General features: G+C 38.6%; 1 protein-coding gene and 1 non-coding gene across 4 annotated transcripts in view; both read left to right on the top strand.

Annotated features, from left to right (window-relative positions):
• The window catches only part of GARIN2 (golgi associated RAB2 interactor family member 2), a 38,985-nt gene extending 16,104 nt beyond the window's left edge, over positions 1–22,881 (top strand). For all 3 annotated transcript variants that reach the window (XM_066342540.1, XM_066342539.1, XM_066342541.1), the window contains 2 exons: positions 17,090–17,118; positions 22,840–22,881. In XM_066342540.1, the coding sequence (XP_066198637.1) occupies positions 17,090–17,104 (15 nt within the window). In that variant the 3' untranslated portion in view covers positions 17,105–17,118; positions 22,840–22,881. The remainder of the gene's footprint in view (positions 1–17,089; positions 17,119–22,839) is intronic.
• On the top strand, positions 11,142–11,217 carry TRNAA-CGC (transfer RNA alanine (anticodon CGC)). Its single transcript has one exon. It is a non-coding gene; the product is annotated as a tRNA-Ala (tRNA).
• Positions 22,882–27,841: the final 4,960 nt, after the last annotated feature.

Raw genomic sequence — 27,841 nt, 5'->3', positions numbered from 1 at the left:
ATATTCAGCTGCAAGATGAATGGAAGAAAGCACTATAGAATTATAAAGATGAAAGGTAATTCAATCATTCTGGAGTAAGAAATCAGAGGAAAATATAGATCTAAATGCTTATATTAGCAATAATGAAAATGAGAGATGCAATGAATGGTATCTGAATTCTTTTTAAATATAAAAAAGGAGCATATGGAAACAAACCTAAAAAAAGAAATAAACAGGTCCTGGCCAGTTGGCTCAGTGGACAGAGTGTTGGCCCAGAATGCAGATGTCCTGGGTTTGATCCCCAGTCAGGGCACACAAAAGAAGCAACCATCTGCTTCTTTCCCACTCCTTTTACCCCATCCCCCCATTACTCTCTTCCCCTCTTGTAGCCAGCAGCTTGATTGGTTTGAGCATCAGTCCAAAGCACTGAGGATAGCTTGGTTGGTCCAAGCATCGGTCTCAGATGGGGTTTGCTGGGTGGATCCCTATCTGGGCACATATAGGAGTCTGTATCTCTATCTCCCCTCCTTTCACTTAAAAAAAAACAAAAAAGAGAACAGAGTGACATCAGAGAAATGGCACCATGAGGGGTGCTCCCGATATCTTCCCCTGAAATTTCAACAAATAGAGACAAAGAAACAATCTCAGGAGCATCTGAAATATATACACAGCAGACAAAGGTATGATTGGGCAAAAAGGTGGCTGAATATATAATCCACTCTGAAGGAAATAAGATGAAGAACAGAGTATTCCACTTTCCTCACTGATCTGAGGAAGGGCCGCTTTCACTTGGAACCAAGAGAAACGAAGGATCTGGGGCAGAGGGAAGAAGCTAGACTAGGGAAAATGATCAAGCAGAGGAGAGAATGAGCTGGCTTGGCCTGAGATCACAGACGCAAGGCTAGCGCGGTTGGCAGACTTCGACGAAGGTGGCTGCAGTGGGTTGCCCATGGAGGCCGGCGCCAGAGCGGCTTTGGGCTTTGTGTGCTCCCGGTCCGCGATCACGGGAGGTGTGTGAGTGGCTCCACCACGGTACCTCTGGAGTGGGCGCATGTGTTCACAGGCAGAATGACTAGGCCCGAGATTGTTAGCAGTGGACTTCCACATGGGCTGTAGCCAGTGTTTCTGTGTGGCCCAGGTCCCTGACCAACAGAATAGGAAGTGCACAAGAGCCGGCATCCCTAGGCCTGGACCTATCCGGGTGGGGCACCTCTGCCAGCCAATACAAGTCAGAAAGCACATTCCCATGGAGCAGACCTCCGAGTGCACTGCAGAAGTCATGAGGTCCAGCTGCAGGCATCCAAACAAGGCACAAGGGAGATAAGAACCACGGAGCACTGAGGCATACTAGACATGCCTGGGGGGCTCTTAAAAAGGTGCCTGATCAGCAATCGGCTCCCTGCCCTGCCTGCATGCTTTTGCTGGCAGCTCTGGTTGGCACAGCCTTACCCAGAACTGTGCTTTGAGCGGTGCTGGAGGAAGGACTCGGCAGCTCTTAGAGCCTCTTGCTCCACAAGCAGTGGCTGGAGCAACTTCACAGCTGACTCCCCAGGCTGCTAGCTCAGAAAAGAAGAGATGTGGGGAGAAGAACCTGGAAAACCGAGTCTCCCATTGTCAGAGCCTGCAAACCCTAACAAGCCCCACCTACCAACAGGACTAAGGCCCAGAGTACATCAATGCTATAGCAACTCATCAGCAAATCTCTACTCAAGAGCACCACAGGGGCAAAACCTGTAGTACAGCGCCACCTGTCAAAAAGAAAAAGAAAAAAAAAGAAGCTACCACTGAAAACCAGGAAGAAATTACATTTTTTATAACTTTTTAAATTTTTTCTTGTTTTTTTATCTGTTTTTTTTCACTTTAGTCATTTTATCTTCTTTTCATCTTGTTCTTTCCTTTTCCTTTTGAACTTCATTATCCATAGGTGTTACATTTTTCATTCTTGTTTTTTTATGATGGTTACATTTCAAAAACATTAACCTTTTTTCTTCTTCTTTTGTTCTCTTTTTCATTTTCTCTCATTTGATCATCCTTAATCACAAAATTATTTTATTCTGGATTATATTTTTCTTGTGGCATTTTGTATGGTTTTTATTTCATTTTCTGTCCTTTGTCATTTTCCCCAGCTCTAGCTCCCCATTCTATGTACTTTTTGTTCCACTTATCATATAGAATTTTCATTTTTTCACTGTATTTTTTCAACTTTTATTTTATTTATTTTAATCATCTCTTATTAGTGTTTTTAACAATACTACCCTCAAATGCCATTAAGGAAAAAGAAATAAAATATTATGGCTACAAAAGACAGAGATGTAGCTCAGATAAATGATGAAAAATCTCTAGAAAAAATTTTAATTGCTTGGAAACCTTGGAGTTAAATGACAGAAAATTAAAAATTGAAGTCCTAAAAATACTCAGGGAAATACAAGAAAGCATGGAAAGGCAATTTAGAGAGCTAAGAAAAACAATTCAATGAACAAAAAGAATACATCACCAAAGAAATTGAAACTATGAAAAGGAATCAAGTGGAGATAAAAAAAAAAATAAAAAACCTCAAGCCCTGGCCGGTTGGCTCAGCGGTAGAGCATCGGCCTAGCGTGCGAAGGACCCGGGTTCGATTCCCGGCCAGGGCACACAGGAGAAGCGCCCATTTGCTTCTCCACCCCTCCGCCGCGCCTTCCTCTCTGTCTCTCTCTTCCCCTCCCGCAGCCAAGGCTCCATTGGAGCAAAGATGGCCTGGGCGCTGGGGATGGCTCTGTGGCCTCTGCCCCAGGCGCTAGAGTGGCTCTGGTCGCAACATGGCGACGCCCAGGATGGGCAGAGCATCGCCCCCTGGTGGGCAGAGCATCGCCCCTGGTGGGCGTGCTGGGTGAATCCCGGTTGGGCGCATGCGGGAGTCTGTCTGACTGTCTCTCCCTGTTTCCAGCTTCAGAAAAATGCAAAAAAAAAAAAAAGCTAAAAACAAAACAAAAAAAAAACTCAATACATGAACTGAAAAATGAGATAACAAGCTTAGCTAATAAAACAGGCAAGATATAGGAGAGAATTAGTGACATAGAAGACAGGCAACTAGAGACACTACAGAGAGAAGAGAAGAGAGACTCACGAATTAAAAAAATGAGAAAGCCTTACAGTAATTGTCTGAATCCATTAGAAAGAGCAACATAAGAATAATGGGTATATCAGAAGAAGAGAGAGAAAATGGAATGGAGAACATATTCAAACAAATAATAGACAAGAACTTCCCAAGCCTGTGGAAAGAATTAGAGCCTCAAATCCAAGAAGTAAACAGAACACTGAGTTACCTTAACCCAAACAGACTTACTGCAAGACATATCGTAATGAAATGATCACAAACCAATGACAAAGAAAAAATCCTCAAGGCAGCCAGGGAAAAGAAGAATACATCATATAAAGGAAGGTCCATTAGGTTATCATTAGATTTCTCAGCAGAAACTCTACAAGTCATAAGAGAGTGGACCCCAATATTTAAACTACTGAAAAAGAGGAACTTCCAACCAAGAATACTATATGCATCAAAGCAATCCTTCAAATACGAAGGGGGAATAAAAACATTCACAGATATAGAAAAGATGAGGGAATTTATTCACCAGAAAACCCCCACTTCAGGAAATACTAAAGGGGGTTATTCAACCAAATATAAACAACAAAAATATTACAAGTAAAAGCTCCATCAGGATCACAATAAAAACAAGATTAAACTGTGACAACAAAAACAAAAAAAGGAAGAGGACAAAGATTAACAGTAGCAAAGGAGGATGGATTGCAGAAGCACTCATGAGATAATGTACTACAATTAATAGGATATATATCCTTTTTATTACTCAATGGTAACCACCCCTGAAAAAACCACTACAGAAACACATGGCTTAAAAAAAGAAGAAACAAAGGAAAGAAGTATGAAATACAACCAAACAAAAACAAATGATAGAAAAACAAAAGAGAAGAACCAAGCAAGATACAAAGCTATCAGAAAGCAATACATAAAATGGCAATAGGAAACCCTCAAGTGTCAATAATTACAATAAATGTAAATGGATTGAACTCACTAATAAAAAGACACAGTAGCAGAATGGATCAAAAAAGAAAATCCAACTGTATGCTGCCTTCAAGAAACACATCTAAACTACAAGGATAAAAACAAATTCTAAGTGAAAGGTTGGAAAGCGATTCTCTAAGCAAATAACATCCAAAGAAAAGCAGGTGGCTGGTCCGAAGGTAGTGAGTTATCTCAATTGATTGTTCAAAGAAAAGCAGGTGTAGCCATATTCATATCTAACAATGCTGACTACAAGACAGCAAAGGTGATCAGAGACAAAGATAGTCATTTCATAATGATAAAGGGGACACTGAATCAAGAAGACATAACACTTCTTAACATATATGCACCAAACCAAGGAGAACCAAAGTATATAAGACATCTACTAACTGATCTAAAAATAAAAACCGACAAAAATACAAACATACTTAGAGACCTTAATACATTGCTGATGGATCTAGATCATTCATCTAAACAGAAAATCAATAAAGAAATGTGGGCCTTAAACAAAACACTAGAAAAATTGGATATGACAGACATCTAAAGTGCATTTCACCCAAAAATGCCAGAGTATACATTTTTCTCCAGTGTACATTGAACATTCTTAAGAATTGACCATATGTTGGACCACAAAACTAACATCAACAAACTCAGAAAGATTGAAATTATACCAAGCATATTCTCTGACAATAAAGCTTTGAAACTATAATTCAACTGCAAAAAAGAAGTAAACAAACCCACAAAAATATGGACATTAAACAACATACTTCTAAAAAATGAGTGGGTCAAAGAAGGAATAAAAGCAAAGATCAAAAGATACATACAGACAAACAAAAATAACAATATAACATATCAGAATCTCTGGGATGCAGAAAAGCAGTAAAAAGAGGGAAGTTTATATCACTGCAGGCCTCTATGAACAAAGAGAGCCCAAGTAAACAACTTAAAATCGTATCTTAAGAAACTAGAAGAAAAAGAACAAAGGCAACCCAAAACCAGTAGAAGAAAGGAAATAATAAAAATCAGAGCAGAAATAAATGAAATAGAAAGCAGAAAAACTATAGAAAAAATCAATAAAACAAGGAGCTGGTTCTTTGAAAAGATCAACAAAATTGACAAACCCTTGGCAAGACTCACTAAGGAAAAAGAGAAAAGATTCATATAAACAAAATCCAAAATGAAAGGAGAGAAATCACTACAGACATCATAGATATACAAAGAATTATTATAGAATACTATGAAAAACTATATGCCACCAAATTTAACAATATAGAAGAAATGGATAAATTCCTAGAACAATATAACCTTCCTAGACTGAGTCATGAAGAAATAGATAGCCTAAACAGACCCATAAGCAGGGAGAAATAGAAACAACTATCAAAAAACCTCCCAAAAAATAAAAGTCCAGGGCCAGACGGCCATACTATTGAATTTTATCAAACATTCAAACAAGACTTGGTTCCTATTCTACTCAAAGTCTTCCAAAAAATTGAAGAAGAAGCAAGACTTCCAAACACATTTTATGAAACCAATATAACCCTCATACCAAAACCTGGCAAGGACAACACAAGGAAAGAAAACTACAGACCAGTATCTTTAACAAATACAGATACTAAAATCCTAAACTAAATACTATTAAATCAACTACAACAACACCTTTAAAAAATAATTCATCATGATCAAGTAGATTCATCCCAGAATCACAAAGATGGTTCAACATATGTAAAACAGTTAATGTAATACACCATAACAACAAAACAAAGAACAAAAACCATATAATCCTATCAATAGATACAGAAAAGGCATTTGATAAAATACATCATTTTATGTTTAAAACACTAAACAAAATGGGTATAGAAGGAAAATACCTCAACATAATAAAGCCCATTTATGACAAACCATCAGCTAACATCATATTAAATGGCATAAACTAAGGACTTTTCCTCTAAAATCAGGAACAAGACAAGGTTACCCACTCTTTCCACTCTTATTCAATGTAGTGCTGGAACTTCTAGCCAGAGCAATCAGACAAGAGAAAGAAATAAAAGGCATTCATACTGGAAATGAAGAAGTAAAGGTTTCACTTTTTGCAGATGATATGATCCTGTACATCGAAAACCCCAAAGACTCCACAAAAAGACTATTAGAAACAATAAATCAATACGGTAAGGTTGCAGGATACAAAATTAATATACAGAAGTCTATTGCCTTCCTATATGCCAACAATGAAACATCAGAAAACGTACTCAAAAATATAATCCCTTTTATGGTTGCAACAAGAAAAATAAAATAGCTAGGAATAAACATAACAAAGAATGTAAAGAACCTATATAATGAAAACTACAAAGCATTGTTAAGGGAAATCGAAAAAGATACAATGAAATAAAAAAACATTTCTTGATTCCTTGTTCTTGGATAGAAAGAATAAATATAGTCAAAATGACCATATACAAATTTAATGCAATTCCCATCAAAATTTCAATGTCATTTTTTAAAGAAATGAAAGAAAAAATTATCAGATTTATATGGAACTATAGAATCTTTTTTTTTTATTTTCAATTTTTTTTTAATTTATTCATTTTTTTAGAAAGGAGAGAGAGAGGGAGAGAAGAGAGAGACAGAGAGAGAGAAGGGGGAGGAGCAGGAAGCATCAACTCCCATATGTGCCTTGACTAGGCAAGCCCAGGGTTTCGAACCGGTGACCGCAGCATTTCCAGGTCTACACTTTATCCACTGCGCCACCACAGGTCAGGCTATTTGGAACTATAAAAAACCCCAAATAGCCAAAGAAATCCTAAGGAAAAAGAACGAATCTGGGGCATTACAGTACCTGATATCAAATTATATTATAGAGCCACGATAATCAAAACAGCATGGTATGGGCAGAAAAATAGACACTCAGACCAATGGAACAGAATAGAAAGCCCAGAAATAAAACCACATATATATGATCAAATAATCTTTGATAAAGGAGCCAAAAACACACAATGGAGAAAATAAAGCCTCTTCAATAAATGGTGCTGGGAAAACTGGAGAGCCACATGCAAAAGAATGAAACTTGACTATAGTTTGTCCGCTTGTATAAAATTAACTCAAAATGAATCAAAGACCTAAATATAAGACCTGAAACAATAAATTACATAGAAGAAAACATAGGTACTAAACTCATGGACCTTGGCCATAAAAAGCATTTTATGAATTTGACCCCAAAGGCAAGGGAAATAAAGGCAAAGATAAATGAATGGGACTACATCAGACTAAGAAGCTTTTGCACAGCAAAAGAAACTGACAACAAAACAGACAGCCAACTAAATGGGAGATGATATTTTCAAACAACAGCACAGATAGGGCCTAATATCCAAAATATATGATACAAAGAACTCACAAAACTCAACAACAAACAAGCAAACAATCCAATAAAAAAATGGGAAGAGACATGAACAGACACTTCTCCCAGGAAGAAATACAAATGGCCAACAGATATATGAAAAGGTGAGTATCTTCACTAGCTATTAGAGAAATGCAAATCAAAACTACAATGAGATATCACCTCATGCCTGTTAGATTAGCTATTATCAACATGACAGGTAATAGCAAATGTTGGAAAGGCTGTGGAGAAAAAGGAACCCTCCTTCACTGTTGGTAGCAATGTAAATTAGTGCAACCATTATGGAAGAAAGTATGGCGGTTCCTCAAAAAATTAAGAATGACCAGAGGCATTTTTATACACTAACAATGAACTGTCAGAAAGAAAAATTAAGGAATCAATCCCCTTTACCATTGCAACCAAAAAAATAAAGTACCTAGGAATAAATTTAACATGGGAGATTAAAGACTTGTACTCGGAAAATTATAAAACATTGATAAAAGAAATCAGGGAAGATACAAACAAGTGGAAGCATATACCGTGCTCATAGTTAGAAAGAATAAACATCATTAAAATGTCTATATTACCCAAAGCAATTTATAAATTCAATGCAATACTGATTAAAATACCAATGACTTACTTCAGAGATATAGAACACATATTCCAAAAATTTATATGGAACCAAAAGAGAACACGAATAGCCTCAGCAATCTTGAAAAGGAAGAATAAAGTGGGAGGTATCACAATTCCGGATATCAAGTTATATTATAAGGCCATTGTACTCAAAACAGCCTGGTACTGGCATAAGAACAGGCATATAGATCAATGGAACAGAACTGAGAACCCAGAAATAAACCCACAGCTTTATGGACAACTGATATTTGACAAAGGAGGTAAGAGCATACATTGGAGTAAAGACAGCCTCTTCAACAAATGGTGTTGGGAAAATTGGACAGCTACCTGCAAAAAAATGAAACTAGACCACCAACTTACACCATTCACAAAAATCAACTCAAATGGATAAAAGACTTAAATGTAAGCCGTGAAACCATAAGCATCTTAGAAGAAAACATAGGCAGTAAGCTCTCTGACATTTCTCGCAGCAATATATTTGCCAATTTGTCTCCACAGGCAAGTGAAATAAAAGACAGGATAAACAAATGGGACTATATCAAACTAAAAAGCTTCTGCACAGCTAAAGACAATAAGAACAGAATAAAAAGAAAAACTACACAATGGGAGAATATATTTGACAATGCGTCTGATAAGGGGTTAATAATAAAAATTTATAAAGAACTTGTAAAACTTAATACCAGGAAGACAAACAATCCAAACCAAAAATGGGCAAAAGAAATGAATAGACACTTCTCCAAAGAGGACATACAGATGGCCAATAGGCATATGAAAAAATGCTCAACATCACTAATCATAAGAGAAATGCAAATTAAATCCACAATGAGATATCACCTCACACCAGTCAGAATGGCACTCATCAACAAAGCAACACAGAATAAGTGCTGGTGAGGATGTGAAGAAAAGGGAACCCTCCTGCACTGCTGGTGGGAATGCAGACTGGTGCAGCCACTGTGGAAAACTGTATGGAGATTCCTCAAAAAATTAAAAATCGAACTGCCTTTTGACCCAGCTATCCCACTGTTAGGAATATACCCCAAGAACACCATAGCACTGTATGAAAAGAAGAAATGCACCCCCATATTTATGGCAGCATTGTTCACAATAGCGAAGATCTGGAAACAGCCCAAGTGTCCGTCAGAGGACAAGTGGATTAAAAAACTTTGGTACAGCTCTGGCCGGTTGGCTCAGTGGTAGAGCGTCAGCCTGGCGTGCAGAAGTCCCGGGTTTGATTCCCAGCCAGGGCACACAGGAGAAGCGCCCATTTGCTTCTCCATCCCTCCCCCTCTCCTTCCTCTCTGTCTCTCTCTTCCCCTCCCGCAGCCGAGGCTCCATTGGAGCAAAGATGGCCCGGGCGCTGGGGATGGCTCCTTGGCCTCTGTCCCAGGCGCTAGAGTGGCTCTGGTCGCAACAGAGCGATGCCCTGGAGGGGCAGAACATCGCCTCCTGGTGGGCAGAGCGTCGCCCCTGGTGGGCTTGCCGGGTGGATCCCGGTTGGGCGCATGCGGGAGTCTGTCTGACTGTCTCTCCCCGTTTCCAGCTTCAGAAAAATATATATAAAAAAAAAACCCCACCACTTTCCATATACTATGGAACACTACTCAGCTGTAAGAAATGATGACATTGGGTCATCTACAGCAACATGGATGGACCTTGATAACATTATACTGAGCGAAATAAGTAAATCAGAAAAAACTAAGAACTATATGATTCCATACATAGGTGGGACATAAAAATGAGACTCAGAGACATGGACAAGAGTGTGGGGGTTACGGAGTGGGGGGGAGGAGAAGAAGGGGGTTGGGAGAGGGGAGGGCCACAAAGAAAACCAGTTAGAAGGTGACAAAAGACAATTGAACTTTGAGTGATGGGAATGCAGCATAAGCAAATGTCAAAATGACCTAGAGCTGTTTTCTCTGAACATATGTACCCTGACTTATCAATGTCACCCCATTAAAATTAATAAAAAAAAAACAAAAACAAGAAGTAATAAAAATGAGTAAGATAATTAAAAAAAAAAAAGAATAGAACTACTATATGATGCAGCAATCCCTCTACTGGGTATATACCCCCAAAACTCAAAAACATTGGTACGTAAAGACACATGCAGCCCTATGTTCATCGCAGCATTGTCCACAGTGGCCAAGACATGGAAACAACCAAAAAGCCCTTCAATAGATGATTGGATAAAGAAGAGGTGGTACATATACACTATGGAATACTACTCAGCCATAAGAAATGATGACATAGTATAATTTACGACAACATGGATGGAACTTGATAACATTATACTGAGTGAAATAAGTAAATAAGAAGAAAACTAAGACCTGTATGATTTCATACATAGGTGGGACACAAAATTGAGACTCATGGACATGGACAAGAGTGTGGTGGTTACCAGGAGGAGGAGAAGGGAGGAGAGGGAGGGGGTGGGGGGAGGGGAGGGGCACAACGAAAACCAAATAGAAGGTGATGGAAGACAGTTTGACTTTTGGTGATGGGTATACAACATAATCAAATGTCAAAATAATCTGGAGATGTTTTCTCTGAATCTGTGTACTCTAATTGATCCATGTCACTCCGTTAAAATTAATTGTCAAAATGAAAAAAAGACACTCAAACCCATCAAATGAAAAGAATTAAAATAAAATTTAGAACAAATAATAATATCTACTCAGTGTGTGTGTGTGTGTGTGTATTAAATAAGTTAATACATTGTGCTCTTATCATTAGGGCCTACTAAATTATAATCATTGGATATGTGTTCATTATTATTATTATTACTAAATTATTTGACCCCCAACTTTCTCATCTATAAAGTGAAAAGACAGATAAGACACTTACCTTCTAGGATTGATATAATTAAAGCAATGATGGAGGCAGAGCACTTAATACCATGCCAGCACATAGTGGGTTCACATTTTATCTATTATTATTGTTGTTGTAATTATATAAAGTGTTAATTTAGTTAAAATATGACTTAAAAAAACAAAACAAACAAACAAAATAAGTTATACTGAAGAGTAAAATGCTAACAGGTGACAATTACTATCTTCAATGTATAAAAAATCCACCAAAAGCTAAATTTAAAAAGTTAATTTAGCCCTGGCCGGTTGGCTCAGTGGTAGAGCGTCGGCCTCGCGTGCAGAAGTCCCGGGTTTGATTCCCAGCCAGGGCACACAGGAGAGGCGCCCATCTGCTTCTCCACCCCTCCCCCTCTCCTTCCTCTCTGTCTCTCTCTTCCCCTTCCGCAGCCGAGGCTCCATTGGAGCAAGGATGGCCCGGGCGCTGGGGATGGCTCCTTGGCCTCTGCCCCAGGCGCTAGAGTGGCTCTGGTTGCAACAGAGCAACGCCCTGGAGGGGCAGAACATCGCCCCCTGGTGGGCAGAGCATCGCCCCTGGTGGGCTTGCCGGGTGGATCCTGGTCGGGCACATGCGGGAGTCTGTCTGACTGTCTCTCCCCATTTCCAGCTTCAGAAAAATACAAAAAAAAAAAAAGTTAATTTAAAGTGAAAATTACTTTAACCCACAGAGAACAAAGTTATTACACAGTAAAGTAATATAATAGACAGCCAATTAATCAATAAAAAGCAAATTAATACAGATCATTGATTAGATATTTTTAAACAACAGAACTGATTTCTGGTGGTTGTTCTGAAGTCTTTGTCCCTGGAAACTTCTGAAAAACAAACATTAAGACATTTGTTTTGGGGTTGATTTTAGACATTCTCCTACCAGAGATCCAGACCTGTTCATGTTTCTTATGTAATTTTAATCTACTGCTAAATAGATGATTGACTGACTGCATGGTGAAGTCAAATATAACTGTGTTCCTGGGAGTCCTTCATGGAATGTACCAGAATAGAAATAGTTAACACATTCAGTAAGTTGTAAGGTTCCAAGAAGTAGAGCAATAAAAGTACGTAAAGGGTGTGGGACACAGTAGGTGCTCAGTACATGATCGCTGTTGTCACTGATAATTCATTCCAATAGTTTATATAAAAGAAAGTTTGGTTTTGTGTCAGAAAAACAAACAACACTTTACTCAACAATATCTTAACCAACTGAGAATTAAGCACCCAAAGCTGGCTTTCTTTTAACCTTCTTTCTTAGCTTTCAAGGGAAAAAAAGTAGTATGGGTAATCCCTAGGAGGTGCACAAACCTGGAAATTAGTCATGTTTACTTTAGCTCCTGGGCTGCGCGTTCTAGCAATCCTAGAGCCTCTCCAAGTGCCAAGGCATGCCAGGTGTTGGCGGATCTCAATTACAATTTCAGTACTTTTGGTTGTCTGCTCAAGCAAAGTATTGTTTAATATCTGGGGATGCGATACCAGTGGTTCTCGGTGTGTTTCTGGCCAGCAGTATCACCCGGGAACTTGTTAGAGATGTAAATTCTGGGGACCATCCCATCCTACTAAATCATTAACTCTGCAATGGGCTCAGCATTCTGTGCTGTAATAGACCTCCAGGAGGTTTTCACGCTCAGGTTTGAGAATCATTGCTTATGGACAGCTGTCAGAGGGCAGGAGGAAGAGGGGACTGGATCAAAGAAGGTGAAGAAATTAGCCAAAATCATATATACATAACATACACACACACACACACACACACACACAGACAACAGGGTAGCAATGGCCAGAGGGAAAAGGGGGTGAAGGTGGGGGGGGCAAAAGGGGAGAAGGGGGGTAGAAAGAGACTTTGCATGGGGCATAGGGGGTACAATGCAGTGTATATGGTATTATATTGAGTGGGACACTTGAAACCATGTCAACACAATAAGTTTAAAATTAAATTTAAAAAAAGAAAAGAACAGGAAAATCAGTCCTGGGTACAAAGTACAGTTTAGCAAGGATTCCTTTCCTCTGAGGGCTTGTTTTCAGGCCCAATAGCCAAAACAAGAGTCTCCCATTATAGTCATAGGACAAACTATATACATGAACTCATGGGAGACTTCTTCAGGAATTTTTCCTATATGACCACAAGCTCTAAAAATTGGGTTCCAAAAAGAAAAATGATGTAAAAGAATTGATTCAATGTTCAAGAAATTTTTCTGTTTCAGACTGAGAGTAGAGAATTAGCTAAAATAGAGAAATCTCCCCCAGAACACTGACCTACTATTTCTTCTTCTTCTTCTTATTGATTCATTTGAGACAGAGAGAGAGAAAGAGAAGCATTCATTTGTTGTTCCACTTACTTGTGTGTTTATTGGTCATTATCCTGTGTTCCCGGGATCAAACCCACAAACTTGGTATTTCAGAATGACACTAGCTGACTGAGCTAACTGGGCAGCGTCTGATCTATCATTACTTGATGATAACCACTAACTTTCCTCAGTAGAACTAAACCTGTAGGGCTATTAGTAAGTTTGATTTGTTAGAGGAGAAAGAAAGACACAGATAAAGAAAAAAAAAACCCAAGAGAGACGGAGAATAGGAAGGGAGACAAGAAACAGCAACCACCAGTCAGAAGTAGGGAGAGACGGGAGAAAGGATTGTAAAATACAGAGGAACAGAACAGGTGCCATTCAGAAGAAAACATACTTTTCACTATTAGGCAAGAGTATGGCTTTCTTTAAAAAAAAAAAAAAAAGCATAAAAGTGCTAAAACAAACGAACAAGATAAAAATGATCTATCCAACTTAGTAATTTGTCCTAAAGAATAATTGATGAGGTCTGAATACTCTGATGTCTTCCTTTGGCTTTATTTCATTCATATATCTCAAATTCCATGCCCTGCCCTTGTCTGAGGTTTTAGAAACACACTACAATTGAAATTTCACAAGGTTAACTGTTTAAATCATTTCAACTTCTTTCCTTGCTCTTAGATTAGCTTTTTAATATAACAAACACATAATTTAAAAACTTTATTTTCTTAAGTACAGTTTTAGATTTAAAGAATATTGAGTGACTAGAACTCCACACACCCACCCCCTACCAACTCCTCACTCTTCCTCTACTTCCAGATTTCCCTATTAAGATTTTGCCTTAGTATGGTACATTTATTATTATTAATAAATAATATTGATACATTATCATTAACTATAGTCCTGAGCTTAAGATTCACTCTTTGTGTGGTACAATTCTATGGGTTTGTTTGTTTGGTATTTTATTTTTGTATTTTTTCTGAAGTTGGAAATGGGGAGGCAGTCAGACAGACTCCTGCATGCGCCCAACCAGGATCCACCCGGCATGCCCACCAGGAGGTGATGCTCTGCCCATCTGGGGCATTGCTCTGTTGCAACCAGAGCCATTCTAGCACCTGAGGCAGAGGCCATAGAGCCATCCTCAGTGCCCAGGCCAACCTTGCTCCAATGGAGCCTTGGCTGTGGGAGGGGAAGAAAGAGACAAAGAGGAAGGAGAGGGGGAGGGGTGGAGAAGCAGGTGGGTGCTTCTCCTGTGTGCCCTGGCCGGGAATCGAACCTGGGACTCCTGCAGGCCAGGCCGATGCTCTACCACTGAGCCAACCGGCCAGGGCCTAATTCTATGGGTTTTGACACATGCATAATAACATGTATCCACCATTACATAAAGAATAGTCTCACTACCTTAAAAATCCTCTGAGCATTAGATTAGCTCTTAATAGCTTTTTAAAATATTAAAATTGTGAGATAAAAAAATTATTTAGATGAAAAATGCTCTGTAAGTGCAAAGTTTTGTTAGTCCCACTAGTATAATCACTATTAGAAATAAAAAAATAAGTCCCTATAAAAATAACAAAAAAATCACAGACTTTTATAAAGATAAAAGGGATCTTGAAGTTTAGCAAATCCCAAATTCCCTCAGCTTTCAATGTCATTTATCTGATGACTCTACTGGGGAGAAAAATAAATAGATAAATTCTTTTAAAAAACAAAAAGCAAATTTTGGTTCCAAGTAATCCTCTTAAGCCCAATTTAATCAAGCCTGGTTTCTTTTCTATTGCCAATTTGCATCAGGAATGTAATTACTAGTTTAGAGTCTAATTTTGAAAATGTTCAGTATGAGTAATAGGTGTAATATCATTCACAAGGTGCTTTATCCTGGGGACATTTGGAGGATATTGTAGGATTTTTAGGATTGGGTCAGAACATTGAGAAAGTGATAAATAAATTCCCCCCCCCTTTTTTTTCTTCAAGACCATGGATTTCTGTGACACTTTATAATCATGTACTTTGGAACAATGAAAAAAATTAACAATGACCTTGTTAGATATTTTTGTCCTCAAATTTATTAATTTTTAAGCTGTAAATTCAGCAGCAATTTAAATCTAGATAAGTGAACGATTGTGAAGCCATCTATAATGTTGCTTTAGATTTTTTAGGAGTGAAGGATTTGCTTTATTAAGCATTTATTTATTTTTTTTGCATATTCCCTTTGCTTTATGGAGGATAATGGCAGGCTTTGTTTTAATTTGCACATATTTAAAGTATGTTTACTTGATATTTCTCAGTCTCTTGAAAACTTTTATTATTATGCTTAACCTTCATTTAAATGACCAGACCTATTTATATAAAGGTTATATGAACATTTTTTGTAAACTTCTCAGAAAATTACTAATTTAACCTTTACTTTGGAAAGATTCATTAGTAGAACTTGAACTGGATATGCCAAAACCCTTGAAAAGGATCATAATTATGTCTTTGTACTTATCTGGGAAAGATGTTATCTAAAAGTAATTATTTTTCTGAAACACTTTCTATTACTCAAACAGCAACAGTTTCAAAATATGTATTGAAAATGTGATGAAGAAACAAATATCTGGTGAAAATTAAGTGACTTAGGTTTATGTTTTAGCATGCCAATGAGGTTTAAAAACCAAGTATTTTAACTATTGTTATTAATTTTTAAAATTAGGAGAGCAGAAAACAAACTTCTTTACCAGAGACATCTCTAAAAGTGAAATAATGTGAAAAACTGACAGTTCATCTTCTATTTTATCCATTAAACCATAAGAAATATGGCTTGAACAAATACTTGAATATGTTATTCACCTGTGTTGGGGAGAAAAAATAATTTTGCTTCTACCCTTCAAGTTCATCTGACTGGTCTAATAATCAAGTTAACATGAGCTGGATTAACAAGAGAAAATCGCCAGATTTATTACATATGTACATATGTAAGTTACCTAAGAATATAGGGCTTCAGGACAGATTGGGCAGTTGAGGTTTATATGTCATTCTAGGCTAAGGAGAAGGAGGCAGGGGTCTGGGATGTCAAAGGGAAGGTGGGCAATTCATAGGTAGATGAGAAAGAAGAAACATTTGGTGAACAAATCTTGCCAGGACACCCAGAAAGAATGAAACTCAGAGGGGATTCTAAGAACCAACCACGCTTGGCTTCTTTCTCTCTACCACACAGTTAGATCCTATTATGACACTAAGGTAATAGCTTCCTCCCTTTGAGCAGGTTTTACCACCTGAATTCCTTCGAGCAGGTAAGGGGGAAGGTCAAAGCTTCTTTCTGAGTCTTTTGTTTATTAGAAATAACCAGCTTAAAATAATCAATATGCATATTTGGGGGTTTGGCATACTCTGCTTCCCCTCACTTGCAAGATTCCCAAGCACTGTCACCCCCATCAGAGCTATAGAGACAATGATGAAGAAGTTAGCAGAGGTGGATAACTTCTAGTCCCAGGCATCCATCCATTCCAGAATTTACCCACAGGTCTCTATGAAAGCCTGCATTCCCAAATGACTCTATTCAGGTAAGCCCCTGAGCTCTTCTCAGTCTCAGCCCCAAATGAGTTTTCAGGGGCTGGAGAAGAAGCAGCTGAGGGATGATGCCTCAGCCTCATGGAGTGACAGGTAATTGATACAATAGAAATAGGTCATATGCTATTACATACAGTTTACTTTTATGGCTTTTACAGGTTGGCTAGCTTACATGTTAGAGAAATTTAGGTAATTTTACTTTAATAAGCATTATAATCAATAATGCCCAATAATGCCCATGTTTCATTACTACCTATAAAGCATTTAGAGAATGGTCAGTTATCTCATACCCAGTAATTCTTTTCTAAATATTTGTGGTTACACTGGCAAAATTTTTGAAATGTGTTGTTTATTTTCACAGAAGCACGAGAACTGATTCAAACACTTCAGGTATGGAACAAATGCCACTACATTGCTTTGTGATCCCTGGTGTCCGGGAGTCACCTCTGCATCCTAGAGCAGAGTCGTTAAGAACAAAGAAATCAAGCGAGATGTTTTGATGCATTCCCTATCCTGCCGTGGCTGGTTCTGAGAGGAGAGCCCTACACTGCAGAACCTCTTGCGCAGAGCCTGTCCTCACGCTCTCTTTCAAGTGGAAGGCATCACTTCACATTTTTCTGTGTTGGTAGAGTTTGGTTTCCTAGTTCCCAGTTATCTAACTCCCGGGTGTGAACCACTCCCAGGCTAGCTCTGCAGGCAGAACCCAAACAATAAGGGCCTCTTGTCCTGGCTTACTTGGAGAAGGAATGGTCCGCAACTAAGTTTCTTGGTAAATCTGAAATCATCTGGCCTCTCTTTTCTTCCTGCTTTCAGCTTAGCTTTGGCCTCTGCTTTGCAGTAAGGTGAGATACTATTTAATGTTTTGTTTGGCAGTTTGTTCTTTATAAATTCTCATGTCTCAGGATTCTAAAGTCATAACACAAGCTTTTGACAGGGAGGCTGTCCTATAGGCATCAGTGTGGTCTCTTCCTTTGCCTGCGGCTGACCCACTTTCTCAGTTACTGTCTAACCCGGAGAGCAGAGCAGACCCCGGCTCCAGTCATGCACATAAAACAACGTTTGGAAGAAACATAGAGGCACATTTCACTGGACTTTAGTGAAGAAGGGAAAAAAATATTCTAAAAAAATTAACACTTAAAGGCATTTTTAAGTCACATTTGCAAAAGTCCTGCTCCAAAAAGCAAGTAAATGGAGGTATTTATACAAATGGGATTTGTCCCTGGGCCTTCACACTGGGCTTTGATGTCCAGAGTAACAGATCAACTTGACTGTAACGTGGCTTTACCAATATTACAATCCACAGTACTAAACCTGAGAACTTTGTAGGGAAATGCTATTGTAGTTCATAAGAAAAATGCAAAATCTCTTTTGTAGTATATAGATTTTTCATCTATCAATTTCTATCTCAAATTGTACTTCAAAATGAAATAAAAGTAAATTTGGAGACATTCCAGAGATGTCCAACTGGCAAATATTTTTCTCTCATTCTCTAAAGTCAAGGATCAATCTAGCGGTAGCTTTATCATTAATACTAATACATAGTGCATTAGCACATAATTAGTACATTCTACACATACTCTGAAACACTCATTAATTAAACCATGGGAATTTTAAATGAATGTAGAACATCAATACTTTTATCTTTATCCTGCATGTGACTGATTCACCAGTCTTTTGGCACAAACTCAATTTTGTTCAACTGAACAAGCATTCGATGCCTATCTGTTATATACGAGGGACTGGCAGATTGTGGAAGAGATAAAAACTAAATAAATAACAGGACACATTACCTGGCCTCCAGACATGTGCACAAAAAAACATAAATTGTAATGGGATAGGTGCTTTGAGAGAAAAGTGGAGAACCTAGTTTTAGCTCAAGAGAAAATCATGAAAGATGCTATGAAGGAGGCAATCTTTGAGTTAGGAAAGGGGAAACAAGAGTATCCTGGATATAGGGAACAGGGTGAACAAAATCAAAGGATGGGACAGTGCTGGCCATGGTCAATATGGGAATAATGAAAGGTGCAGCCAGAAAGCAAGGCTTTGGAGGTCTTGGGCCAGGCTAGGGAGTATGGAGAGTGAGGGTGCTGTTTGGTAGGTAAGGAGTAGCCTCTGAATGACAGGGAGATGACAAAATTAGTGTGATGTTTTAAGACAATTGTGATTTCTAAGAGAAGCTGGAAGATACTAGAGATAGGAAATCATAATGATAGTCCAGATGAAGGATGCCATAGTCTTGAACCAGGTAAGAAACAGTGAGATGAAAAAAACATGAATACATAGTCAGCAAGATTTATTGACTGACTACCTGTGGGGACAAGAGAAAAAAAAAACCCTGAAGATGACAGAGTTTGGGAGGCAACATAACTAGCAAATAGTGAGTCCATGAAACAAGCTGGGAAAGGAATTGAAAGAATTTGTGAAAGAAGTCAACTATCAAACACTGAGTTTCTTAGAATCAAAAACCCTAGATTTGACCTCTAACTGCGCTCTACTTCCTGAATGTCATCTTGAATCTCTCTGGGTCTCAGTTTCTCAATTGTCAAATGTGTGTGCATATGGATCGGGAATGAGGAGGGCATGATTAGCTGTCTCAAGGCCCTTTCAGCCGTTAGGATTTTGTAAACTCATATGTTTGTGATCCTGGTGGCCCATCTTGGCAGACTTAGCAGATAGCCCAAAACAGGGCTCTGGAAACAAGCAAAGCAAAGAACAGCCAACAAGCAGCAGAATTCCACTCTGAGCTTGTGAAATCACAAGGATGGTACAAGATACAAATCTGGCATGCAGTCGTCACGAAAGTATTAATTATTTTCCCTGTTTGTTTTCTTTCACATACTTCCTCATTCTTTCCATTTTCCTCTCTTCTATCTTCCCATTTTTCCTTACTTAGGATTGTATAGCTTTTCAGTTTTTCCTCTGGTTAGCATTTCTTTCCCCTTCTTCGCCCTCCTCTGAATCACTTCCTTTCCCTTTTTGTACTCTGTTACTCACAATTAACACTCTTTATCCCAAGAGGAGCAAAGATTAGTAGAATCATGCTCCCTTGACCCATGGAATTTAGACTGGGTGTTGACTAACACTGAGTCTGTAAATCTGATTTCTCTCCTGGGCAGGAGCCAAGACAATAGTGCTCCCACTGCAGTGAGACAAACCCTGGCACCCTTCACCTGGTCAGAGTCATACTCACCCCGTTCCTGGCAATGGCCAGTCACTAATTCACCTCTCAAACCTCCCAACAGGTTAACAGAATCACACTTTTTCTCATCTCTGAGTAAGATTTTGAATAAAGTGGCACTTCAAATGTACTTTTACAAAAAGGCTACGAGGCAGGGCCCAGGTTAAACCTGTCCCTCTGGATGTAGGTCTGTCTCCCTTCTTGTGTTTCGTTTTATCTTCTTAAATTTATTCTCCTTAACTTTGCTGACTTCTTTGACAGTGAGCCCAAACAATATAGGCTTATCTATGATCCTATGGCATTTCCAAGATTGAAAGAAACGAGACAAAAAAATAGAGATTTAAGAAAAGAAGAGAGGGGGGAAAGTACTTATGAAATACTGGGAGTGTCCTCCCCACCCCCACCCACCTTCTTTTCTGATTACAAATCAAAATCCTTGGAATCCTAAGCAACCAGGTTCATTCTATGCCTATGAAAAAGAGAAAGGGAGGACCCTAAAGGGAACCTGTCTATGAGATTTAACAATGAGCTCCGTTAGGAAGAAAAACGATGTTTTTGATGAGGTGGCTAGAACACCATTGGAATTTAAGACCCCAAATAAGTTCCTCTTCTTCTGTGCCTTTTCTCTCCCCTGCTTTTGGTTTTTGTCTTGCTTCCTCACTTCCCCTTTCTCCCACTTTCCGCCCTATTTTTCCTTTGCGCTCTCTCTCCCCTCCTGTCAAATCCTCTTCTCGTCTCCTCAAGCTTGTGCCTCATCTGTCTCCCCCTTTCTCAGGGGAGTGGATGTGAGGAAAGGAAAGTAAAACAGAAAAAGAAAAGGCCAATGGGGGAAAAACACATGTAAGACAACCTAAAGGTAATTTTCTACAATTATAAATCTCTATAGATATAAAGCATAGACGTGACACTTTCACAAAAACGTTGTCGTAAATTGAATCTTTTAACATTGAATCTTATTACTTCTAGTGTAGTAACAATAGAAGAGGACTGGAATGTTGAGGGTGGGTTTTGTTCTGCTCTGAATGCCATCATGGGCCAGAATGGGCCAGCACAGGAAAAGAGGATGCTTCAGAGGAGGCACTGGGAGAGTACCTGTTCTGCTTTTCTAAGTGATTCCTTTCCTTCTGCTTCTAACTCTTCCTCTTTGCCTCCCTCATCATACCCTTTCCCAACCTGCACTCTGAGCTTAGGCAACACAACCAAGGCCTCCTTCTATCGTACCAAAATTATGTAAATATTTATAGAGTACCTACTGGGCTGCCACATACAGTTGTACAAATTGTACACTGCCCAGTGTTGGGAAGCCCACTTACATTGGGGCCTATGTGCAGTGCATAACCTGCATAGCTATATGAGGTGGCCCTGGCCTACTGTATTCTAAATTTCTTTGAGACACTAGCTTGGCAGTGAGTTAAGAATGGAATCTCTTTCAGCTGCCTCTCCCAACATAGCTAATGTATCTGTATGTATCTGTGTGTGTATGTGTATACATATGCATACATGTGCACATTTAGGGACTGAATTTGCAGAATGGAAGGGAAGGTTGGAGAACTAAGGATGGCCTTGCCAGGAACCAAATGCCCACCTCATCAGGGATATGAGGATAGAATTGAGGTGCCCACTCTTTTTTCACCTGTTCTGTCATGCTGCCACTAAAGTCAGCTAGTTTAGCACTGAACACTTAGTCTATACAGTCTCCCACCCAGATGCACACCATGAGCCAGAGGTAATGCACCAGAGGAAAACCATATGGCTAAAAAAATAAACGTTCATGCACAATAGTCCCCTGGCCTCCACATACACTCTATGGTCTCTGCCTATGCTTTTGTCACTTCTTTTTCCCTTTAAGAATGTTCTTAACATTGTTCTATGGTAGTTGGTGGACAGGGAAGGGTGGCACTCAGGGTGATGTACTGGTTTCTACATTCACCTACAGAGAGTCCCAAGTCCTGCTATCTCTCAATATATTATAGAATTTAGAGAGAGAGTTCCTTTAAAGATAATGCAATATTCTATAATGATTTCATCCTTGTGTGTATGTGTGTGTGACAGAGTCAGACAGAGGGACAGATAGGGACAGACAGACAGGAAGGGAGATGAGAAACATCAATTCTTCGTTGTAGCTCCTTAATTGTTCATTGATTGATTTCTCATATGTGCCTTGACCGGGGGGGGGGGCTACAGCAGACCAAGTGACCCCTTGCTTGAGCCTTGCTCAAACCAGATGAGCCTGCGCTCAAGCTGGCGACCTCAGGGTCTCGAACCTGGGTCCTCCACATCCCAGTCCGATGCTCTATCCACTGCACCACTGCCTGGTCCGACAATTTCATCCTTTGATTGATATATTCCATAACAATAAAATTTGTAAAGAAGGGCAAAAACGATGTTATACATACCATATTTAAATCTTGACTCCTGAAATTTAAAAAGTGGCTCTCAAATATTTAAACGGCGAATCATTTATATGTGGTAAAATGTAGATGATTTTTTTTAATGGTAAAAGAAGTTTGTTACTAATAAAGACTTCATGTTATTACAATTGAAGTACTGTGAAAGTTACTTGGCCTCTTATTTTAATGAGCATATATTATATGCATGTAAATTTCATATATCTATGACTTATTTTAGGACTCAGTTTAGCAATGATAAAAAAATTTGCAAATAATTCAATGATGTATCTGTGAATCTAAAAGGATAAAAGTCCATAATCTTAATCTTGACATCTTGATTTATTAGATTCTCAAATGGGTGGAAATAGCTTTAAAAATTTAAAGAAATTTAGAGGTTTTTTTAACATTGTTTTTTACTCATTTCAATCATTTACATTATGCATATTTAGTTTTTAAAAGCTTTTTACTGAACAGAAATGGCTTTATTCTGTATTTCAGACTTTTGAATTAATTGAACTGACTTCTCCATCTTTTTTCCCCCAGAGAAATACAAACAACAAAACTTAAAAAAGAAGCACAGCTCAAGCAATAAAAAACAACACAAAGAAAAAACAGTGCAGTGTATTCCATGTGGCAGAAATAAAGTCTACGGTTAATCATAAAGCATTTAAATGTGTCAATCTAATTTCTTACATCTTAATTAAGCGTGGATATTGATTTTAAAGGAAGATAGAGAAATATACAAAACTTAAGGTTTTTGATTCATAAACTCAATTTTCATCTGTAGGGTTTCTTTCCTTCGACATTGCTGATAAATTTGTTACGCTCTTTGGTTTTACTCTTCTCATTTGGACATTAGCCCAATATTATGTTGTTTCTAAGATTGGGTGCTGTGGGGTCCTTGAAAACAGGACTGTGTTCTTTCTGTCCTAGAGTTCTAGCTGAGCACCTGGCCTGAGAGATGGTATTTATGGAATCAACCAATGCCTTATTAAGACAGGTTTTTAAAAAAATCCCTATACTTTTAAAAATAAACAACAATCTTCATCCAAAAAAGTAGTTTGAATTTCTAAAAGCCACCACTTAATTCATTCGCAAAAAGCTGCCAGTCATTCTAAAATGTGCTTTGCATGCATTCTGAATCTTCACAATAATCTGAGAGTATTATTATTCTCCTGTTTTATGGACAGATGGTAAATGTGAAGCTTAGAAGAGTTAAGTAACTTGTTTAAAATCATATATATATATATATATCTGTATGATAAATGATGACAATGGCTGAAGTATTTAGAAGAGAAAATATAGGTGGGAAAGAGTCTGTTGCAGTAATTCATCAGAAGACGATGTCTTGGAGTAGGGGGTAGCAGTGGGGTTGGCGAGAAGTGGTTAGATTCTGGATATAAAGGTAGAAATGGAAAGATTTCCCGATGGATTTCATCTTCAGTAGAAAGAAAGCCTGAACAACTGAAATAGTAAGATTACCATGTACTGAAGAGAAAACTAAACAAACATGAAGAGTTCTGGCATGTTAAATTTTTAATGATCATTAGAAATTCAAATGGAGATGCTGAGCCAGTGGTTGAATATATGATTCTGGTGTTATGGCAGAAGTTTTGGCTAGAGACAAATTTAGAGTTAGCAGCGTATATAGATGGAATTTAAAGCCACCGAGGCCAGATACAATCAGGTAGGTAGTGAGGGATAAAGAACATGATGATCAGAATAAGGACAAATAATGTGTAAAGTGCCTGCATATACTAAGAGCTTTACATAAATAGATTCAGTCTTCACAACCCCTGTAAGAAGTTACTACTTCTATAATCATTAATTTATAGATAAAGACATTAAATCTTGGAGAAATTAAGTAACTTTCTTCTGATCAAACAACTGGCAAGTGGTAGAACTGGGATTCAAACCCAGGCAGAGAGAAGTAAAATACTGAATGTTAGATATACTCCTAGGATACTTCAACTTTTAGTAATTAGGGAGATATAGAAGAACCAGCAAAGGAGACAGAGAAGAAGACTCCAGTGGCAGGAAGAGAAGCTATAGTGGACAGGAATCCAGAGGACAAAATAGAGAAAATGTACAAGGGCATCAGACACTTGCTGGCGGGTCAAGGAAGACAAGGACTGAAAACTGACTTCTGCATTTAACAAAATGGCTCTAATAGTTCACCTTGTTAAAAACTGGAAGCAGTGATGGAGTTAAATCTCAATCAGAGTGAGTCTAAGGATAGAAGGGACATGAGACTTAAAGTCTCTGGAGTTCAGCACAGATACCAGCCCAGACCCAGTCAGAGATATTTACATATGGACATGAATTAAAGCAGTAGCTGAGATTTGTCACATAAAACGGAAATTTGATTAGGAGCTTAGTGAGGAAAAGATATGGGTAATTTTATAGCCTTTTTTAGGAGAATAAAGAGAATTTCCTTTCTCTTGGCATCCAGTCCTGGTCTTTCTTTTATTAGAAAAATGTCCAAGTTCCAAATTTGCCTACCTTCTCTCTCCAAAATCAAACTTCTCCAGGACCATGTTTTATTTGTCTACATATCCCCAGCCTAGCACAGGACCATCCAAGAAGGCTATAAAGATAAGTGTGATAAGTGACTAACATCCTAAATACTGAATAATGCTACTCTAAAGTTATTGTTGACTACTTGCTGTTTCCATAATAATCTCATGTTTTCTTGTACTTCACTTGGTCATTCAAATTGATTTTTAAATAAGTTTCATCTTTTTAAAGTCATGTATCAGATCTTAATTTTTCTATTATTATGAGTATTTTCACATTAGTTTATTTTCTGTCCTTGTGCCTTTCCTTCCTCATTAGATAGTAAAGCTTCTCCTAGTAAAATATTTTTACCACTCTTTGAGTTCATAGAGCCTTATTTTCATTTACTATATAATATTTTACCTTTATGGACTTGTCTTGTCCCTTTCCCCACCTTACTTAATTCCTCCAGGACAGGGACTGTCACATTTCAGTTCCCTACAGCATAGTACTTAGCACATAGTAAGTGCTCAGTGTGTGTATATATATAAATGAGTACATATTAAAATCAATTAAGTTGAATGATACTCACCTGGACTGAATGATACTGATGCTAAATTAACCAAAGACAGCGGGACCTCTCATTTCACATGGCAACAACTGCTTAATATCCTTAGCTTAGGGACACAATCATTTTAGTTAGATTTATGAAAGTTTGAGAAGTACTACAAAACATCAAAATAACTAAACTCAATTAAATTAGAAAAGTTCATGGTTTATTGGTTTACTTTTTGGGGTTTTTTTTTTGGTATTTAAAAATGTTAGATAGTTATTTAATAATGTAACTAATAACTTGTTTCATAGCTTCTCTTATATCTGAACCAGTATTTTTCTTTTAATTTACATCATTTATGATCATCTGGTTTATACAATTGTAAGAGATTAGGCTACTAATTCAGTTATGAAAACTTTGGCTTTCACTAGTACATAGAGATGATAAAACTAAAGCGATATAATAGCCTTAGCTAAGGGTTTCACACAGAACTGTATGGTAGAATCTGGAAAGCTGAGATTTCAGTCCGGTTGCAAATGGCTTAAATGCATTAGTAATATATCTCCCCCAAACCCGTAACAAAATAAAATAACACATTTCATTACATAAACATGTAATAGAGGCTGTTGGCAGATGAAGGGCTAAGCAGACGCCAGGATGAGGAAGGAGGAAGGGTATTTACTATGGCTCCTCTCCATTATACACTTGTTTTTACAATTTGGCTTTCACTATTCACCCAATATGCTTGGTTACAAACTTGCCAGGGTGGCTCAGTGGGTGAATCTGCATTGTGACAAGGACGAACAACTCTTCTGAAGGGGTTTAAACCACAGATCACTCATTTCATTCTATTTTGGGATGAAATCATATTTTCTTAACTCTGTATGCTATCCATATTAGATTCCATATGCAGAAGCTACCAGAATCTTAAAACTGGGGGGAAATCTGTTATATTACAGATGAGAAAATTTAGGAAACTAAATTTAGGAAAAGTTTAGGAAACTTCTCACACAAGCAAATCACAGAACTTGTTAGCATCAATTTTAAAACTTAGATCCAGTCATTTTACCTCCAGTTTCTATATTCTCCACTCTTTCCTTCATTTTTGCACACAAGGCCAGTGAATTGAGTAATTTCAGGATTCTGGGGAGGACTTTATTAATCAGAGAATAATTTTTTTGTTTGCCATAGGGTCTACCCTCTTTTAAAATGAAAATGCCTTCAGGAAGTAAAAAATAATAACTGACATGTGTATAGCACTTTACAAAGGAATTTCCACACATTTTGAGACATCAGCTGCTATCTCACACAGATAGTGATCATCTTTATATTAGGGTGTGGTCTTGTGACAGAGGCGGTCCAAGCGCTGGGGAAGAAGCCTACATAGCTGGAGAGTTCATTTGGGTAGAGTGTTATGCAAAATTGCTTGGAACCAGGCAATTGGAATGTACAGGCAATGAGATGCTTTCTTAAATAGATCAATGGTTCATAACTGGAGGTGATTTTGCCCCCCACCCCGGGACCTTTGGCAATATCTAGTGACATTTTTCATGGTAATAACGGGGGTAGTGGGGCTACTGACATCTAGGTTGTAGAGACCAAGGATGGTGCTAAACATCTTATAATGCACATGACAGCCTGCACAACAAAGAATAATGTGGCCCTACTGTCAAGAGCCCCGAGGTTGATATGTCCTGAGCGAGAGGAAGAAAAATTCATTGAGGAGCAGAGGCGTCTTCTTCAATTATTGTTTTATGCATTTAAGAACTTAAAAAAGGAAATAGGTCACACACATTTTTTTTTTCTTTCTTTCACATTCACTTTCTAGGGAATTCTGGAGACTTTATCTGGATTTCCTCGCACTGGATGTGGGTTGGCCCAGGTAACTCTAAACCCCATTCACTTGAGTTTTGTGGAACAGCTGTGGCCCTTGGCATTCGTCCTTTCTGATTTCTCAGAACTCGCTCCTAGCAGCCAGCCTTTTGGAGTCTTCGGCGGTAGCAAAGAATTCTTTCTGGGGGCACTGTGTGCAGTGCTCAAGTACGCCACAGGTTTTTTGTTTTTAAACAAATGTTAGGTCGTGTGACGGACGTGTTTCATAGGACATGAGGAGTGGCCTCATACGGAATCAAGTTTCTTCAGGAGCGGACAGCCATCCATGATGAGAAGAGTCAAGGGTTACAGAACGGCAGCCTGCTACCGACTACTCGCAGAGAAACGCCGCGTCGCCACCAAACCTAGTCCCACGGACGAACCCCAAAACGCTCTCCTAGATGCCTGAGAGCCCCAAACAGCTTGCCTTTTATACTTCGAGGCGCGCAAGTGCGCGCGACCGGCCGCAGGAGCCGCAGAGCCGACCAATGAGCGGGTCCTGTCTCCGCGCCGGCTCGGGATTGGGCGAACCGCGCCAGCCTCTCTGCCTAGCAGCGGGTGGGGCGCGCCCAGGAGGGACTGGGATAGGCGCGCCCGTTACGCCAGTGGCCCGGGGACGCGTGC

Source organism: Saccopteryx leptura, chromosome 6, assembly GCF_036850995.1.
Source record: "Saccopteryx leptura isolate mSacLep1 chromosome 6, mSacLep1_pri_phased_curated, whole genome shotgun sequence".
Lineage (NCBI taxonomy): Eukaryota > Metazoa > Chordata > Mammalia > Chiroptera > Emballonuridae > Saccopteryx > Saccopteryx leptura.
Note: the sequence above shows the minus strand (reverse complement) of the source record. Positions and strands in the feature narration are given on the sequence as shown.